The 19,951-nt window shown below is 35.1% G+C and overlaps 1 protein-coding gene across 3 annotated transcripts in view; it reads left to right on the top strand.

The window, feature by feature from the left end:
- YES1 (YES proto-oncogene 1, Src family tyrosine kinase) overlaps positions 1-19,951 on the top strand; it is a 72,846-nt gene that overhangs the window by 36,135 nt on the left and 16,760 nt on the right. For 2 of the 3 annotated variants that reach the window (XM_081078193.1, XM_081078191.1), the window contains exons 2-4: positions 12,895-13,167; positions 16,387-16,486; positions 19,172-19,270. In XM_081078193.1, coding sequence (XP_080934319.1) covers positions 12,903-13,167; positions 16,387-16,486; positions 19,172-19,270 — 464 coding nt within the window. In that variant the 5' untranslated portion in view covers positions 12,895-12,902. Of the gene's footprint in view, positions 1-10,032; positions 10,129-12,894; positions 13,168-16,386; positions 16,487-19,171; positions 19,271-19,951 lie in introns of all 3 variants that reach the window. The other variant, XM_081078192.1, reaches the window with a different exon arrangement.

Here is a 19,951-nt window from a genome sequence, read left to right as displayed (position 1 = left end):
ATTGTTTTTAATGTTTTTGTGTGCCGTCACCAGAATGCCTAAGTTTGAATTAGAGCAGTGAACAAACATTAAATTTCTTGTTAAACTTGGCAAGAGTAGAAGTGAAATCAGGGATATGTTAGTCTAAGTTTATGGGGATAATGCCATGAAGAAAACGGTGTGTAAAAATGAATTAAACGTTTTTCTGAGGGGCGAGAACGTGTCACTGATGAAGAGAGGTCAGGCTGGCCAGTAAGAGCAGAATTGACAAAAACGTTGCAAAAACTTATCAAATTGTGCGCCAAAATCGTCAGCTAACTATGAAAAACATAGCAGATAGAGAAAACAGGAAAATCTTAACTGAAAATCTTGGCATGAGAAAGGTGTGTGCAATAATGGTCCCGAAGGAGGTCTTGAATCATGACAAAGCACCAGTTTACACGGCACTGTCTGTGAGGGAGTTTTTAGCCAGTAAACGAATAACTGTATTCGAACATCCTCCCTACTCACCTGATCTGGCCCCTAATAACTTCTTTCTTTACCCAAAGGTAAAGGAAATATTGAAAGGAAGCCATTTTGATGACATTCAGGACATTAAGGTTAATATGACGACTACTGTGATGGCCATTCCAGAAAGAGTTCCAAAATTGCTTTGAATGGTGGACTAGGCACTGGCATCAGTGCATAGCTTCCCAAGGGGAGTACTTCAAAGGTGACCATGGTGATATTCAGCAGTAAAGTAGGTAACACTGTTTCAAGGGTAAGTTCTCGAATTGGCAGACCTCATATAACTACAGTCTGTTCATAATCAGAAAGCAATATATATTAAACTCTTAATGCCACTGCCACCTCCCGGAAATGATACTTTAAAAATTATTTTTCTTTCTTTTTTTTTTTAATTAAAATTTATTGGGGTGACATTTATTAGTAAAATCACATAGGTTTCAAGTGTACAATTCTGTAATATATCATCTGTATGTCACATTGTGTGTTCATCACCCAGAGTCTAGAAATTAAAAGAAAAATGCCATAAGAGTACTTTAACTGATGACAGTAAAACTCTTAAAATGTTAATTTGTTTAAAAATGGTCATTATTAAGGAATAAATCCTTTACCTGTTACATAAACTGAATTATAAATGTATGTAGAAATTAGTATCCTCTGGACTTAATGATATTAAAACTAAGGAAAGAAATGTTTTTCTAGGGATTAACTTGTAAGAACATTTCAAGTGGCCGTGATGGATTTACCATCTCTGCCTCCCATAGCCCCCCGAAAAAACCCCAAACACTGCAAATCTGGACAAAATATATGAAATAACTCCTTTTAGATACTGAACAACAGCAATGCGGGATAATGATTCCTGGAAGATGGGAAACAAACAAGGTGAGCTGGATGGTCACCTAATGACTCCAGCTTTCTGCCTAGAGGTGCAGTCTGAATTGCAGAGCAGGGACAGGGATCTTGGGCAAAGGACAGTGGTCTCAACAAGTGGAGGAAACCGAGGTCAACATTCATGGAAGCTGAGGCAGCTGGACGTTGCAGGGTAAAATTTCAGCAGAAGGATATTATGTACAAAAATAGTGCTGAAAGTCTGAGTCGGAGTCTCTGATTTTTTTTGCTAAATTTCACAATGTACATGCAATAGAGGGAAACTAAAAGCCAGGGAAAGAGCAACCAGGTGGATGTTAGTTGGCCCTGAGATGTCACAGAGAGCTGGGAGGAATTTGAGTTTTTTTCTAGCTAGAAGAAAATTCCTTGTTGATCACTCAGAACTTTAATACACACTCCCGAAGGGTCATGGTATTAAACTAGGTTAATAAGGGAATATTATGAATAACTTTATGATAATATAAATTTAACAATTTGGATGAATTAGATAAATCTTGAAAGACACATGTTACCAAAATAAACAAGAAAAATGAGAATTATGAGTAGCCCTGATATTAAAGATGTTAAATTTGTAATTGACAGCTCCAGGCCCTGATAGCTTCACTGGTGAATTCTTTCAAACATTTCAAAAAGAAGTAATACTGATCTTAAACTCTTTAAAACAATAAAGGAGGAAGGGAACATTTCCCAACTTATTTAAATTTCCCAGCATTACCCTGATACCAAAAGCAGACAAAGAAATTACAAGAAGACTAAAGAGCAATATGCCTATTTAGACATAAATGTATTGAACAAAATATTAGTTTTCAGGAATAAAAAGGGTAATATCATTACCAAATGGGTTTTATTCCAAGAAAGCAAAAGTGCCAAAGGAGGGTTAATATTTAAAAAAGCAATTAGTGTAGTTCACCATGTCAATTGACAAATCCATGTAATTAAATAAGTAGGTACAGAAAACTATTTAACAAAATTTAACACCCATTCATGATAAAAACTCTCAACAAAGAATTAGAAGAGAACGTTCTTCAGCCTGATGAAGGACAGATACAAAAAACCCGCTAATATACTTAATGGTGACAGAGTGAATGTGTTCCCCCTTAAGATAAGGAACAAGGTAAAGATATTCCCTTTCAGCACTTTTATTCATCATTGTACTAGAGATGCTAGCCAGTGCAGTAAAGCAAGGGGGAGAAAGGCATTCATCTTGGAAAGGAAAGAGTGAAACAGTCTTTAATTGCATACATGATGTTGAATGTAGACAATCCTGCAGAACTTACAAAAAAGCTGCTAGAACTAATGAGTAGGGTCATAAGATACGAGGCATAAGTAAGTATCAGGTTGTATATATATTATTAATATCTATTTGTATGTGATTAACAATTAGAAATAAATAATTAGAAATACCACTTACAATAGCTTCAAAAACCATGAAATGTCTAGAGGTAAAGTTAACAAAAATTGGGCAAGACATATACACTGAAAACTACAAAACATTGCTGAGAGAAAATTTTAAAGTCCTAATAAATAAATAGACTACTAAAGTCGTGAATCAGGAGATCAATATTTTTTAAAATATCAGTTCTCCCAAAATTGATCTATAGATAGAGTATCATCCCAGTCAGAATCCCAGCAGGCTTTTCTGTGTAGAGATTGGCAAACTGATTGTAAAATTTGTGTGGCAAACTGATTCTAAACTTTGTGTGGAAATACAAAGACCCTCGTGCATGGTTTGGCAGACTGCAACTTGCAGGCCGCATCTGGCCCGCTGCATGTTTTTGGAAATAGTTTTATTGTAATACTGCCACATTTACGCATTTATGCATAACTAGACAACTAGACAAATGCGTAATTAGACAACTATGGCTGCTTTCACACTAAAATGACAGAGTCGAGTTCTTGTGACAGAGACCGTTTGTTCTGCAAAACTTAAAATGTTTACTCTCTGGCCCTTTCCAGAAAAAAATTTGTTGACCTTCTGCCCTAGAATATTCAAAGCAATTTTGAAATAGATGAAAAGACTGGAGGATTTAAACTATCTAATTTGAAGATGTACTGTAAACCTTTAGAATGAAGACATTGTGATACTTGACAAGCATAGACATATAAAACAATGGACTAATAGTATAGAAATAGACCCAATTAATATATGATTAATTGATTTTTGACAAAGGTACTATATATAATTCAGTGGGAAACGGACAGTCTTTTTAGCAGCTAGTAGTTGAAGAACTATACATCCAGTTTTAAAATATTTAAAATATTGAACCTCAGACTTTACAGCATATACAAAAATTCCCATAAAATGACTCAGTAGGCTTGATGTAAAGAGCTAAAACATCTAGATGAAAGCGTAGGAGAAACTTTTTTGGTGAAGAATTCTCAAGTAGGGCACATAGAGCACAAACCATAAAATAAAAAATTCTGTTGAACTTCATCACATGTCCAAGGATACTATTATAAAAATGCAAAGGCAACCTGTAGACTGGGAGAAAATATTACAATACATATATCTGACAAATAACTTGAGTCTAGAATATGTAGAGTATTATAGCAGTAAATATTCTTGTTTACAGAGTATAATAGAAGACAACCCAATTAGAAAACTGATTTGAACAGATACTGTACCAAAGTAGATATGGGTAGCAAATACGCACATGAAAAGAAGCCAAGGTAGGTGTGTAGTCATTGGGGAAATGAAAACTAAACCCACAACATTAGATGTGTAGTCATTGGGGAAATGAAAACTAAACCCACAACAATAGAACTACACACCTAGAAAAACTTACAGTGACAGTGTTGATAAGGATGGGGAGTCACTGGACTTCTCATTTTGATGGTGAAAATGCAAAATGTTAAAGCTGCCTTGGAAAAGTTTTGCAGTTTCTTTTAAAGTTAATATATACACTTCCCATACAACCCAGCCGTTTCACTCCTAAGTATTTACTCAAGTGAAATGAAGACTTATGTTCACATAAAAAGCTATGTGTATGAGTTCATAGTGGCTGTATTTGTGATTTTCAAAAAGTGGAAACCACTCATCTGGGGAATGAATAAATGAACGACAGCATATGCATGCAGTGGAATACTCCTCAGTAGTCAAAAGGAATGAACTGGTACCTGCAAAGACATGGGTGGATCTCAGATGCGTTATGCGTAGTGAAAAAAAAAGAAAGCCCGAATCAAAAAACTACATACTGTATGGTATCTGGTAAAACTATAACAGAAAGTAGGTGAGTGGTTGCCTAGGGTTGGGGGCAGAGGTTGACTACAAAAAAGTGCATGGAAGCCTCTCGAGGGGTGACGGAACTGATCTTTATCTTCACTGAGGTGGTGGTTGCACAACTATATGCATTTGTCAGAACTCATACCTGGACCCCAATAAGGGTGAATCTTGTATATTTATGCCTTATATTTTAAAATGGGATTTAAAAAGAGTGAGATACTGAGTCATTGAAACATTTCAGATATGGAAGAATTATCATGGTGTCTTAGTAACTTCGCAGTCTAACTTAGATTGCCATTGACTCTAACCTAAGTGTAGAAATAATTTTGGGCTTTGTTGAAATGCTCTTGATAGCTTTTGGCAAATTAAATGGTGATCAAGATGTTTTGTTCTGTAGTTACCTAGGTCCTGACCATCATTTCTGTTAGTGAACTAGAAATCAGTGGTTGTCTGCAATTGTCATGATTTTTATTATACTTGTGTTATAAATGTGTGTAACATCAACTCAGCTGTATGAATTTTATATTGTGAGCTACCTTTTGGTGTAGATTGCAATTGTAAAAGCTTTTTTAGAAACTAGGATAAAATGTAAAAGAGTTGTACGTAATATTTGGGTCATATCTAAACCCAAGTAAACGTATGATGGGTTTCTGAGAAGGAAAAGACTTAGAAAGTATTGTAGAGAATGTGGAGCAACAGTAATTTACATCCATGGCTTGTACAGATGGAATATTGTGCAGCCACCATAGAATACAGTTTAGCAGCTTCTTATGATACGGGTATACTTAACTTTGTATGACCAAGCAGTTCCATTCCTAGGTGTTGGAGGGGAGAGGGAGACATATGAGGTCTGACAATTAAGTTCATGAACTTGTCACTAACCTTTTTTGATATCAGAGGGATTATTCATTATGCATTTGTACCAACTAGACAAACAGTTAACCAAGTTTACTATTTGGAAGTGCTGAAAAGGCTGCATGAAAAAGTAAGACGACCTGAACTTTTCGCCAGCAATTCATGGCTCTTGCATCACGACAATACACCAGCTCATATTGCTCTGTCTGTGAGGGAGTTTTTAGCCAGTAAATGAGTAACTATCGGAACACCCTACCTACTCACCTGATCTGGCCCCAATGACTTCTTTCTTTACCCGAAGATAAGGGAAATATTGAAAGGAAGGCATTTTTTTTTTTTTTTTTTTTTAATTAATTTTATTGGGGTGACAATTGTTAGTAAATTTACATAGATTTCAGGTGTACAATTCTGTATTACATCGTCTATAAATCCCATTGTGTGTTCACCACCCAGAGTCAGTTCTCCTTCCATCACCATATATTTGATCTCGAAAGGAAGGCATTTTGATGACATTCAGGGACATCAATACAGCGAGAGCTCTGATGGCCATTTCAGAAAAAGAGTTCCAAAGTTGCTTTGAAGGGTGGACTAGGTGCTGGCGTCGGTGCATAGCTTCCCAAGGGGAGTACTTTGAAGATGAGCATGGTGATATTCAGCAATGAGGTATATAGCACTTTTTCTAGGATTACTTCGCGAACTTAGTTGTCTGACCTGGTACATCTACCCATCCAAATACTTGTGCAGGAATGTTTATAGCCACTTTATTTATAATAGCCCAAAACTGGAATAACCCAAATACCCATCAACATGTAAATGGTAAACAAATAATGGTATATCCGTCTGATGGAATTTTACTTCGCGATAAAAATTAATGAACTACCTATATATACAACAACGTGGAAGTATCTCAGGTACACAGTGCTTATCAAAAAAAAAGTCACACAAAAAAAGACTACATATACTATGATTCTATTTATATGAAACTCTAGAAAAGATACGTCTTTAGTTAAACAAATCAATGATTGCCTAGGTCTGAGGTTAGGGATTGATTGGGAAAACAGTACAACAGAACCTTCTGGGTGTGATTAAAATATTCTGTATTGTGATTGTAGATACACAGTTATAGGTATTTGCCAAAACTCATTGAACTGTACACTGTAAATGTGTGCATTTTTGTTGTTGTATGTAACTTACACTTCAAAGTTGATTTTAAAAAAGAACATTTTAGGAAAGTATTTCCGATAGTGTCTAAGAGAAGAAGCTTTCTTAATTTTAAATAAGTAGTATTCAAATTAAAGCCTTGTTTTTCAGCAAATATTCGTGCACATTATGCTCCACCAAATATCAGTATGAATAGTTTGCTGAAAATTTTAATTCTGCCTTTATAGGATGAATTTTACAGTCTTAAGGATATCTCAGATTTATGTAAATAAGGTAAGTTTGGGATATACAGTCAGGCACCACTTAACAGCAGGGATACGTTCTGAGAAAATCATCATTATGTGATTTCATAGCTGTGTGAATATCACAGAGCGACTTACACAAACCTAGATGGTACAGCCTACCACACACCTAGACTCTATGCTACAGCCCACTGCTCCTAGGCTACAAACTTGTACAGCATGTTACTGTACAAACAACACAAGATTAAATCAAGCACGAGAAAATGATGCGCTCAAGAGATGCTGTGAACACAGGACGTATGAGGCTGCTGCTGGTACAGCCGGCATGCTGTTTTACAGCAAACTTTTTATAAGTAGAGAGTATTCGCTAAAATAATGATAAAAAGTGTAATTTAGTAAGTACATAAACTGGTCACATAGTCCTTTAGTATCATTATCAGTATTGTGCACTGTACATATTGTATGTGCTATACTTTTAGACGGCTGGTGGCGCCAGCGTTACCACAAACACATGAGTAATGCATTGTGCTATGACGTTATGACATCACTAGGTGGTTGGAATTTTTCAGCTCAATTATAATCTTATGGGACCGTTGTCTTAGATGCGCTTCATCATTGACCAAAACGTTACGCGATGCATGACTGTATTTTTGTTAAGCTATTGAATCCTTATATGTTGAAAAGCCATTTAATATATTAACCATTGTCATATGATTTAAATAGTTTATTATTTAAGATCCTTTCAGCTGCAAGTAACAAAAAACCAAACTAGAATTGGCTAATGTACAGTAGACATTTGTTATCACATAGAATAAGATTTCTGGAGCAAAGTGTGTTCTGGCATTATTATAGAGTTATATAATTTAATGCCTGAGCAACATCATCAGTGACTGAAGTTCCTTTCATCGTTCTGCCCTACCATTTTCAGTATGTTGGTGTTCTCTTTTCAGATAGGTGCTTTGTAGCTTCTCTGGATGGCTGCCTCAGATTTAGGCATCATAGATAACATCTAGGGAAGGAAAGGAACATTCCTGTCTTGTATTCCTTTTCACAAATGAGGAAAACTTCCCAGAAGCCCATGCCCATGGCTTACACAGTTAATTGGCAAAAGGAATAAGAACACACGAGTGACCTAAAGAAGTTATTATGTACTACCTAGGGCTGGGCAGGTGAAGGATTTGGCAAATGGGAGGAGGGTAAAGAAAATCAGCGTTCTTTTTTCAAAGCGGGGAGAATGGTGGCTCTGCTGTATTAGATTACACAAAGACTGAAGGAGAGGATCAGTAAACTAGAAAATAAATCACAGAAAACCTTTTGATGAGTTACATGTTCCCAATTTACGAAGATATTGCATTCCAAAAATTCCCCATATTTTCATGGCCTATTCATTAATTTATTATTCAACTTAATGCGATCTAGCTTTTATCTTCAGGATGCTAAGAAATGCTCTTGCCAAAGTCACCAGTGAGCTCCTAATTACTGATCCAGTGGCTGTGTAAATCAGTTTAAATACCACTTGATTTTGTTTTGGTATTTAGCATTATTAGCCATTTTCTTCCTGAAAGTCTGTATTTATTCCCATTATACTAATTCTTATTAAATACATATTATAAAATACAAACAAAAATAATTATATCATTACCCACATTTAACACATTAATATTTTTCTCTGTTTGCTTCATGTTTCCTTTAAGGAAATAAAAGATGCCGCAGATATCGTTGGAATTCTTCCCCAATCCATTCCATTATCTTTAAATTGATGATTATCTTTTCTAACCATGTTTTCTATTTATGGAAGTACTCCCAACTGGAATTGCTGCTTCCTAATTTATTTGCTTGCTATTCATTATATGTAGGTGTCCTACAACATTGTATTCTTCACACCCCTCCTAAGCTGTACCTTGGGTGAGTTTTATTATCTCCAAAAGGTGTGGTTAAACTGAAAATATTTTTGTTTTAATTTTTCTTTGGTTTCTGCCTCTTTCTGAGCTTTAGACTTATTTTATCAGTTCTCAATTGGACTGAACAAGATGCCCCACAGGCACCTAAACCTAACATCTGAAACTGAACTCATTCATCCAGAAAAACCTGTTTCTTCTCTTCTTCAGTTATGGCGTTCTACTCAGTTCAAACTAGAAATGTTGGGGTTATCCAGCCCTTAACACACACAGTATCTACTTTAAAACTGTTCAATAAAATACAGGGGAGTGAATGAATGACTCCTTTTTCTTCATATCTGCTCTATCCGTATTCAACTGATCGTTTCAACTTGGTTATTATACTTCGTATGTACTTCTCATTTCCCTCTCATCTTTTGCCCCACAGTGTTCCTGCATTTGTCCCTTCTCATATAGGTTATTGCAGTAGTTTTACAACTTGATTAACTGCCATCATTTTATCTTTTTTTTCCAGTCTATAATTCCTGCTACTGCCATAGTTGGTTACTCTAAAATTCCTATCTTCTGCTATTCACCTTTTAAAAAATCTTAAATAATTTCCCAGTCCAGTGCTCCCTGGATAAGGCCTACAAGTTACTGCATAGCAAATAATCCTCTTTATGTGTAAATTGTGTCCTACATCTAGCCATCTGTCTCATCATTCTCAAAAAACACCCTCTTACACTACTGCCACAGAGTTTTCTGTTCCCCAAATACACCATGCCTTTTGAAGCATCTGAGCAATTCTGCATACTTTTCATTCTTCCTGGAATATTTTATTTCCTTTTCCCTAAATCTCCATCTCTTCAAGATCTAGCTCAGATGCCAATGTCTTTGCAAAATTTTCTTTCCAATGCACTCAAGGCAGAGCTGATAACTTCTGTTGTAGTCTCATGGTGTTTTGTACATGCCTCCACTCTAACATGTTTTTTTTTCCACTCAACATTTTCCACATTTTACAATGCTGTATTTGTTTTCTACCCTCATTTGTAACCTTATTTAAAGAAGAGGGACCATTTCTTACTATCCCTAGCTCCTTTATAGTGTCTAATAAATATGTGTTGTTAATAAATATATATCTGTACGTTAGTAGCTTGGAACTTAAAATGAGATTTTCCCGTATAAATGTTTTTAATGATGTTATGTTTCTAAGACAACCCATAAAAATCTGTTTAAGTCATTGCACCTCAAGTTTACTTTAAATTGTAAATCATGCCCTACGTTTATACTAATGTTTCTAAAGGAGGTGGCAGCAGTGATGGCTTCTGTGTATTGATACTGGGGTGCTAGTGGAACTAGACTGGAAATGATGGTCTGTCTTGGAGCTGCTAGAAAAAGGGTAAGTGGATGGATGTGAAAAGTTGGACTGAAGATTTTAGGTTAAGAAAAACAGGCTGGAGGACAGGTTAAGAGTAATAATGGAAAACTAAGGTGAGGGAAAAAAGGTGTGACTTTTGAAGAAAGAGAAGTTAAGAGTAATGTCTTGCTGGGAGAAAAGACCTAAGCAAGGTCTTAGGTCTTTTGCTTAGGTCTTCTCCTGTATGGAGAAGAAGGTGAAAATAAGGAAGCTGGGAATGAAAATGGAGAGTGGGTGAATAATTATAGTAACCCCTGTTATGATTTGATGTATTTCAACCAGTCTGTTGTTAAATTTAAAATAAATTAGCAGTTATGCTGGCTTTCATAATTTTTTTCTCCTTCATACAACTGCTGTTCTTTCAAAGTCTAATTTATATAGTTAACGTTTTATTAATATTTAGATTTTGGATACAGGTAATTTTGAAGATTCTTTGTATGGATTTTTAAATATTTCTGTACTTTCCTTATTTTCGGGATATATATTGTTTGTTGGTTAAAAGTCAACCTTGAGTATTAAGTCAAAATTTGCCAATCTGATAAACAGAAAAGGTTTTTTTTAAAATTTGCATTTATTAGAAGACTGGGAAGGTTGGACATATCTTTATATGCTAATTTGCCTTTCATATTTCATTTGTGAATCGCCTCTTGATAGGCTTTTCTATTTTTCTGAGAGGCTATCTTTTTTTTCACGTGTATGTGTTTCATGTGTAAGAGTTGTCTATATTAAAAATTTTAACCAATTTTCATATGTGTACATTTTTGTGTGTGTTGAGAGCAAGTAAGGGCATGAGCAAATACAAGATACGTTCCCTATTTCTCATATCTTTAACTTCACTTAAGAGTTATTGTTTCCACTCCTGCTCCCCACATGTAAGTTAAATAATTATATGTCTAAGAGTCTTTTCCTTTAAGATTTCTACTTTTACATTATGTTTTAAGACTTTTGCAACACTAGATTATGAAATGACTTACCTTTTGTTTCTTCTGACACTTTTAGAAGCAATTCTCTTATATACATTTAGCTTGTAATTCTCAAGTGTTTTTAGTAGATATTTAGATTTCTAGTCCGTCATGTTTCAATGCTGTGCTTAACTGTAACATCTTCAGAATATACCCATTTAAGGTAGTGATTTGAAAACCTTCCAACTCTGAAATTCTGAGACTGTTTCTATGTTAATATTTATAGCTACATTTTAAATTAATCTTACATAGCCAAGGTTGTGAATGTTCAGTCTTTCAGAATTTATGAGGCAGTCATCACTTACTTCCTTTTGAATGTCATATAAGAAGGGAAAAACTGAAAAATAAGAATGACCTTTAAAAGTAAGTGAATTAATGAAATCTTCATTAGTACTTCTTCAGGAAGTGAATAGAATAATGTAGATTTTATGATATTAGTAAACTGACTGTGTATATCACACTGGTAGGCTGTATAGTGTGTAAGCTATAAGTAACTCTTGCTTTTAAAAATGTGTTGCCAGTAATTTGGCGGTAGAGTGGAATTAGGGCAGTAAGCAACAACAAAACAAACAAACAATAAAAACCACAAAATACAAAATAGAATAAGGTGAGAGTCTCATACAAAAGCCTTCCCAAAAGTACATTAGAAGTTTTAAAGAAAAATGTGTTTTACCAATTACAGGAAAGCCTAAATGGAAAACATTTGTGATGCTCATGAATGAATGGATAAATTTTACAGATAGTGAGAGATGTGAGGAGAGTATTAGGGTCTTTTAGGAGGGAAAAAAACACACAGAAATAGGAAAACACAGGGCATAGGTATTGGGGAAATGGGATTTTTTTTTTTCTTGCATGCATAGGGTAAGTATGAGGAAAAAATAGATGAAGTTGGAAAGCTAGATTGGGGTCATATTTGTTAAACATTGGAGGTGTGTCTATCAATAGGGAAGGGACAAGATGTGGACCTACACTGTCCTAAGTGGCATCCACTAGCCACATACAGCTATTGGACACTTGAAATGTGCCTGGTCCAAATTGAGATGTATTGTAAGTTTGCCAGATTTTGAAGACTTAGTACAAAAAAACGTATAAAACGTCTCACTGAAAATTTTTATGTTATGTTGAAATAATTATGTTTTAGATATATTGGGTTAAATAAAATATATTATTAAAATTAATTTTACCTGTTTCTTTTTATTTTTTTAACGTGGCTAGTAGAAAATTTTAAATTGTATTGTGGCTTGGGTTCTATTTCTATTACACAGTGCTGGTATAGATAGAAGGAATGTAACCAGTATTTGCTAGTACCTGCTCTGTGCCAGGTATTGTCTAGAACTTGTCATAAACTTAAGTTAATCCTCATAGAAAACCTTATGAAGTAGGTGATATTATCGTCTTTCTTTTTCAAGTAACTGAGGTGCAGAGAGGTTAATCAACATGCCTGAATCACTCCACTAATAAGTAGAAAGCCAAGATTCAAAGTTAGGTCCCTCTGGCTTCCGAGCCCATGATTTTCCCTGCACACTGTGGCGTGTTGTCACTGGACCATGAAAGGTAGTAGAGCTGGAGAATGACATGATTGGACTGGTGCTTTAGCAGAGTTGTAATAAAGATAAATGAGGGGAAGAGATTTCATTTTTAGCTATCTGGTTTTTAATTCTGTTGGTTTTGTTAATTTTTTGCAGGTGAAAAATGCCTTGTTTAATGTCAACTTTTGAATTGCATCTTTTCGAAATATCTTTTATGTTAACTGCTTCTGAAGGTATTTGCCTTATTACTTTTCTAGATTTGATAATGGGCTGCATTAAAAGTAAAGAGAACAAAAGTCCAGCCATTAAATATACATCAGAAAACACTCCAGAACCTGTCACTACAAGTGTCAGCCATTATGGAGCAGAGCACACTGCAGCGACACCGTCATCTTCAGCAAAGGGAACATCTGTTAATTTTAGCAGTCTTTCCATGACACCATTTGGAGGATCCTCAGGGGTGACACCTTTTGGAGGAGCATCTTCCTCCTTCTCAGTGGTGCCAAGTTCATATCCTGCTGGTTTAACAGGTGAGATTTAAATGGACAATTCCGTCGTCAGTTGGAGAACGTGACCTTGGGCAATACATACATAAGGTTTGCCTGCTGTAAGAAAAATAAGTTAATGGGGGACTCTTTAAATAAGTTTATGTGAAAATTAAAGTCTCTTAACATAAAAATTAAAGTCTTATTATATACATGAATATTGTTCTGGGAAATTTGATAATGTGATGGTGATTATGTACTGAGTTACACCATTAGTATTTCATTAATTCATTTTTCAAATAATTATTGAGTGCCTATTGTGTGGCTGCCACTAGGGATATAAAGATTTGAAACAGTGTAAAGTACAGCATAGAAAATATAGTCAATAATTATGTACTGTGTCACTTATCGGGGTGATCACTTCATGAGATATATAAATGTCTAATCACTATGTAGTACACCTGAAACTAATATAATATTGTATATCAACTGTAATTAAAAAATAAATTAAAAAAATATACCCCTCCAATGTTACGATTTCTCAGGATTATAAAGTATTATTCACTATTAAGAAATATTATAGTAATTACTTCATAAATGTTAATTAAATGGCAATATGATGATAATACAATTTTTCAGTTAGGTACTACTGATTTTTTAAAAAATCCTGAGGCTCAGAGTCTAAATGATTTTTTTTTTTAGTCACAGATAATAAGCTGGAGAGCCCAGATTAAATGACCTATTCCAGAACTCCATTATTTGTCATAATATCCTTTCAGAGAACAAAAAGTGACAGCTGACAACCTTTAATGGAGCCAGAAATACTCTAAAAAAGTAGTCAGAAACTTTAAAAAGAGAGAGAGTTCTTTTACAAAAGGTCCCATGTCAGAATGCTTTTCCCTTGAGTAACAAAACACAACTGGCTTAAAAAGGTAGGATGAGCTCCAGGATTCCTTGATTCAGCAGTTCCTTCATGTCGTCAACAGCTCAACTTTCTTTGATCTCTTTCCTGTAGCCCTTGGAGTGTCCACGTTATCTTTAGACTTGACAAAACAGCTGCCAGCATCAAATTGAGCAACATGTGTCCATACTAACAACCAATGGGGACAAGAGAGAAATCTCTTCTACAATCAGGGACTATAAATTTGTCCCTTTAGTCTGCTCACTTCTGGACCAGTAATAGTGACCAGAGGAATGTCATATACTAATTCTATTACACTGTTCATTTGGGGAGTTACAGACTTCAAAGAGTCAATTACAATCTTAACTCCAACCCCCTAACTCTAAATACTTCAGTGATAGATGCCCTAGATGGTATTTCTCAGTCATCAGCAAGAGTTTAAATTTTCAGGAATCTATATTTGGGAAAGATATTAATCCAAAATGATTAAAGTAAATATTATGCTTTAAGACACACATTAGTTACCTGAAGCAGTTTGTGTGAAATAGTCTGTTCACGAGTATTCATTTATTAATATATAGGGAGTGTCTGCCCGGTATCAGCAAGAGAAACAGGGTTTCTGCTCTAATGGAGTTTACATTAGAGTGAGGGTTGGACCATAGTGATACAAACAATTAAACAGTATGATTAATGGTTCTTAAGTGCTATGAAGGAACTTACCAGTAGATTGGTGAAAGCTCTTTAGATGATCAAGGAAAGGCAACTTGAGAAGAATTCACTTGAGCCTCTGAGGTTTTGGTTAATAAAAAGGACTTAAACGTAGGCAAAACTGGGAAAAGAGCTTTTAGGGGACCGAGAATAACAAATACAAAGTTAGGAAGTACGGATGGACTTGGCAGTTTTTGAGGACTAGTAAGGAAGGATGTCAGTGTGGGCAGGGGATAGAGTTGTATGATGTGGGATTGAAAAGGCAGGATTACTCAGGACCTCATAGACTCTGGTAAGCAGTTTAGGTTTTATTCAAAGCCATAGAGATGCCATTGAAGAGATTTTAGTAAAGGATTTGCATGATTGAATTTCCTTAAAAAAAACAAACAAACCACACCAAAAAAACTCATTCTGGCAGCTGTGTGGAGAATGGATGTAGGGAGCAGATACAGAAATAGGTTAAGAGGCTACCGTGTTTCCCGGAAAAGAAGACCTAGCCGGACCATCAGCTCTAATGTGTCTTTTGGAGCAAAAATTAATACAAGACCTGGTCTTATTTTCTTATAAGATTGGATCTATAATATAATAAATATAATATAATTAATATAATATAATACCAGGTCTTATATTAATTTTTGCTCCAAAGGACACATTAGAGCTGATGATCCAGCTCGGTCTTATTTTTGGGGAAACATGGTACTACTCCCAATAGACCCAGCCATCCCAGTGAGAGATAATAAGGAGTAGGATTAAGGTGGCCGCGGTAGACATGGAAAAGAAAGGAGATAATTTAGAGGTAGTAGAACTGACAGTGGTGGTCATGGGCTTGGCTTGAATACTTGATTGATTTAGTAGAGCCATTGGCTTAGGTGCGCGAGACTTAGATAACAGGTTAGAGGAGAAAAATCAACACCTTTGTTTTGTAGTGTCTAATACCTTTTAAATGCTTGTTAAACATTGAAGTAGAGATGTCAGGTAGTTAATATGTGACTGGAACTTCACAGAAGCCAGATAAATGAGATAATCTGTTTTATTCTTTCTTCTGTTTGCAGATAATAGTTTGGCTGTTTAAGTGTGCTAATCTCTTAAGTATCTACACACAATGCTCTCTATGACACAGTTATTTTTGGAATTTGTAATTCCTATCAGCCATACCATTTAATTGCTAAGAAAAACATGTTTTTATATATGAATGTTAAACATAATAAATTGTCTTATTAAAACCCTAGTTATTACTGTTAATGATTAGTCTTAAGGATCAAAATGTTCACTCATTGTTTATAAGAAGTTTAGACAATCAGTGTCAGTAGTTTATAGTACTTGTTAATGCTTTTTCTGTCAAAGAATTTATTTGAATATTGACTGGCTTTCAAGCCAGAGATGTTACTACTGTGAATCAAAATTAAATTTGTTTCTTTGGGTCTGTAGAATTTTAGAATTTGTAGAGTACTGTGTTTTCACAGAAGTCTTAAGAGAGCATCTTGTTAACTTGAAAATGCCAACTGCCCAAATCTCCAACTTTTAAAAATAGACTCTGGAGACTAGGAAAAAAAAAAAAAAACTATGCTTAAGCTTTTTTAGCTGGCAGTGGTTTTTTTATTTGTCTTTGGTTAATTTATCTATATAATTTACCTTGGTCTTTTTTCCTCCGATAGGTGGTGTTACTATATTTGTGGCTTTATATGATTATGAAGCTAGAACTACAGAAGACCTTTCATTTAAGAAGGGTGAAAGATTTCAAATAATTAACAATACGTAAGTGTTGTGGATGAGAAATACTGATAGTAAGCTACTCTGTACACTAAAACCATTGGGCTGGTGGATGATTCAGAGATGAGAGTGGTGGGGCATGGATCTCTGCCTACTGGGTTGGATGATGCCTTTGGTTTCTTTAGACACGTGGTAGAACACTACTGATGTAGCCAGAAGTTACTTCTACAAATTGTGTTGCCGTGGTTCTGCCATAAACAGTAAAGATTTAAGAACGAAGATTGAGGGAGTATAAGTAAGTAACATTACTTTCAAAAAACATTACTTAAAAAAAATCTTTATAAAGAAAATTCTATATTCCTATTTATCTGAGTACTAGATGATTTAAATATCTCTTTTTCTTAAAAAACAACAACACACACACAAAGGAAAAAGGCTAGATAAAGAACCCCTGGCAATCCCAAATTGACCAAATTAAGTTGCTTTTTTCTTATGTGACTCTTGTCATTTAGTGACCCACCATAGAAAATTCATTGCTCATTATGGAATATAGATCCCATAATTTCATTAGCAGGCATAGCAACCACTTTGTATCTTCTCAAAATGTGTATTTATAGCCTGTTTGCTTCCAGTCGTTTCCTTGCATTCTTATTCCCATTTGCTACCAGTTATTGTTCGAAAACATAAAGTATGTTCATGTCTCTGTTTTAAAACCCTTCAGTAGCTACCAGTTGCCATCAAGATAAAGAAAAACGATGACAGTTGGCATCATTCATTGAGCTTCTTCCGCTTTCTCCACTGTCCAACCATGTTGAATTATTTGCAGATTTCTGAACACTGCTTTCTCACCTCTATGCCTTCACACATGCAACTTCTTTTTTCTGGAATGTAACTTCTTGTCTCCATTTTTTCCCTTTTATCTGGCCAACCAAACTCGTCTTTCAAAACATATATTCCTATGTCCTTTCTCAAGGAAGCTTTCTTGACTTTCTTCCTCTCTCACCTGGCCCAGTCCCTACCTCCTGCCAGATTAAGTATGTTTCTTACATATTCATAGCAACCTGTGCAAACCTCAATCATAGCTGCCATCACAATTTTGAATTATAATTTATCACAAGCTTATCCTTCTTTTAGATGAGTGGTTCTCAACCGGAGGCAAAATTTCCCAGGGGTATATGGCAATGTCTGTAGACATTTTTGGTTGTTCCAGTGAGGGTGCTGCTACTGTCATGTAGTGGGTGGAGTCCAGGGACACTGCTCAGCATCCTGCGATGCACTGGACAGCCCCTCTCCTCCACCCCCAACAGAGAGTTATCCAGCTCAAGGTGTCACTAGTGCCGAGGTTGAGAAATTCTGCTCTAAACTGTGAGTTTCTTGAGAGTAAGGACTGTCTTTTTACCCTGTTTCCAGCACACCTGTCATAAAATCTGTCACTTAAAAGGTATTCAGTAAATATTTGAAAGAATCAGTGAATGGTTAGCAGGATCAAATGCAAAGTTTTCAGTTTGTATATCAGTTTGTATATATGAAAGTACTTAATGTATACTAGGAAACTACAAACCAAGTGTATGAGTTTGTAAATACTTGAATTACAAAAGGATTTTCATTCCATTTTCTAGAAAGCAAATGTATCTCAAGCATTTAATTAGATAAAATACTTTTAATACTTCTCTTTGGTAAAGCAAAACATAGTAGCAGAACTTATATGTGTATCTTCCTCATTAGAGACTGATAATATTCGCTCCTCTCACATTAATTTTAGAAAAGTCAAGCCTTATGTATTACAAACTACATATAGTTCTAAATTGCTTTTAGTCTTATTTGGATATTTAGGATAACATTTTTGTATATACTTTATTCCAAGAATTAATTTTTTTATTGTTACTGCCCATTGATAATATTTTGGCCAATGTAACAGAAGCTCTAGGGCATCCTGTTTTTTTTCTTAAAACAACTAAAGAGGAACGTTGTAATTTTATGCACTGTTAAAAAGAAAAGCATCTGGCAACTAAAAAACAATGAAGTATTAAAACATGGTGCAACATAAATGAACCTTGAAAATATTATGCTAAGTGAAAGAAACCAGTCAAAAAGGCCACGTATTATATGATTCCATTTATATGAAATGTCCATAAGAGGTATATCCATAGAAACAGAAAGCAGATTAATGGTTGGCAGTGGTGTGGCTTGGAGAGGGAGTGGGGAGTAGCTGTTAATGGATATGGGGTTTCTTTTGAGGGTGATGAAAATGTTCTAAAATGGATTGTGGTAGTGGTTGCACAACTCTGTGAATATATTACAACCCACTAAATTGTACATCTTAAAGGGGGGATTTTATGGTATATAAATTATACCTCAATAAACTTTTAAAAAAGAAAACAATCAAAACTAAGTAATTTGAAAGATTTACCTCCTGAATTGTTTTATTCAGTATGGTTTATTGTCCTAGGTTGAAAATGTTATGTAAAAAGCAATCTTGTAACTAAAAAAGTGTAATTTTTTTAATTTGGTGTAGAGCAGAAATGCAGTTGTGCTTTTGCTTAGCCTTATTCCCTTAATTCATAAAATCTACTTTTTAGTATTCTTTTGAGTTTGATTCTTGATCAAATTAATGCATGGATAAAAAATGGAAGAAATATCTTCTGTCTGCTTCAAATACAAGACCAAGCTGTAATCGGTGGCGCCGGAGCAGTAGTCTCCCTGTGGTGATTGTTGTTTTATGTGTTGCAGGGAAGGAGACTGGTGGGAAGCAAGATCGATTGCTACAGGAAAGAATGGCTACATCCCTAGCAATTATGTAGCCCCTGCAGATTCCATTCAGGCAGAAGAGTATGGCGCTACTTCATATTTTATTTATTGTTTTCATTTTTAAAATGTTTTAATGCACATTCTACTTAGCCACAACTTTACACACACAATTACATATCAGTCTTAATAAAACTAATGTATCATATTAATAGGGGATGTTACTTGAAAATTAATAATTAATGCCATACTATTAACAGTAGGGTCATAAATGAATCTGCATTAATACTACTGTTATGCCTTTACCTTTCCACCTTAAAAAAATTATATTAGCCCTTTTTGTATTTTCATGCTCACTTCAAAAATTTACCATCTGATAGTATTTATATCACTGTTAATTTCTTGACTTAGGTGCTTGCCCCTCTGTGGGAGAGTATCCTTGTCTTTTAGGAAGTACCTACTGAAGTATTTAGGGGTAATGATTCAGCCTGTTTGCAACTTACTCTCAATCAGTTCAGAAAACAATATACACGTACACCTACACTTACACAGGGAAAGAGAACTGTGACAAAGCAAAATGTTAACAGTTGGGAAAACTGGGTGGAGGGTATCTGGGAGTTTCTGTCTGCTATTCTTGCAACTTTTAAAAAGTTAAAGTTCACCTTCAAGGACATACTACTTTTGGGTCAAACCAAGTTTATCTGGGACCCATAAATGCTACTTTATTTTCACATACTTAACACAGTGCCTTGGATATAATACTGT

This window comes from Rhinolophus hipposideros (assembly GCF_964194185.1).
Source record: "Rhinolophus hipposideros genome assembly, chromosome: 17".
In the NCBI taxonomy this organism is placed as follows: Eukaryota; Metazoa; Chordata; class Mammalia; order Chiroptera; family Rhinolophidae; genus Rhinolophus; species Rhinolophus hipposideros.
This window is presented reverse-complemented; position numbering and strand designations above follow the sequence as displayed.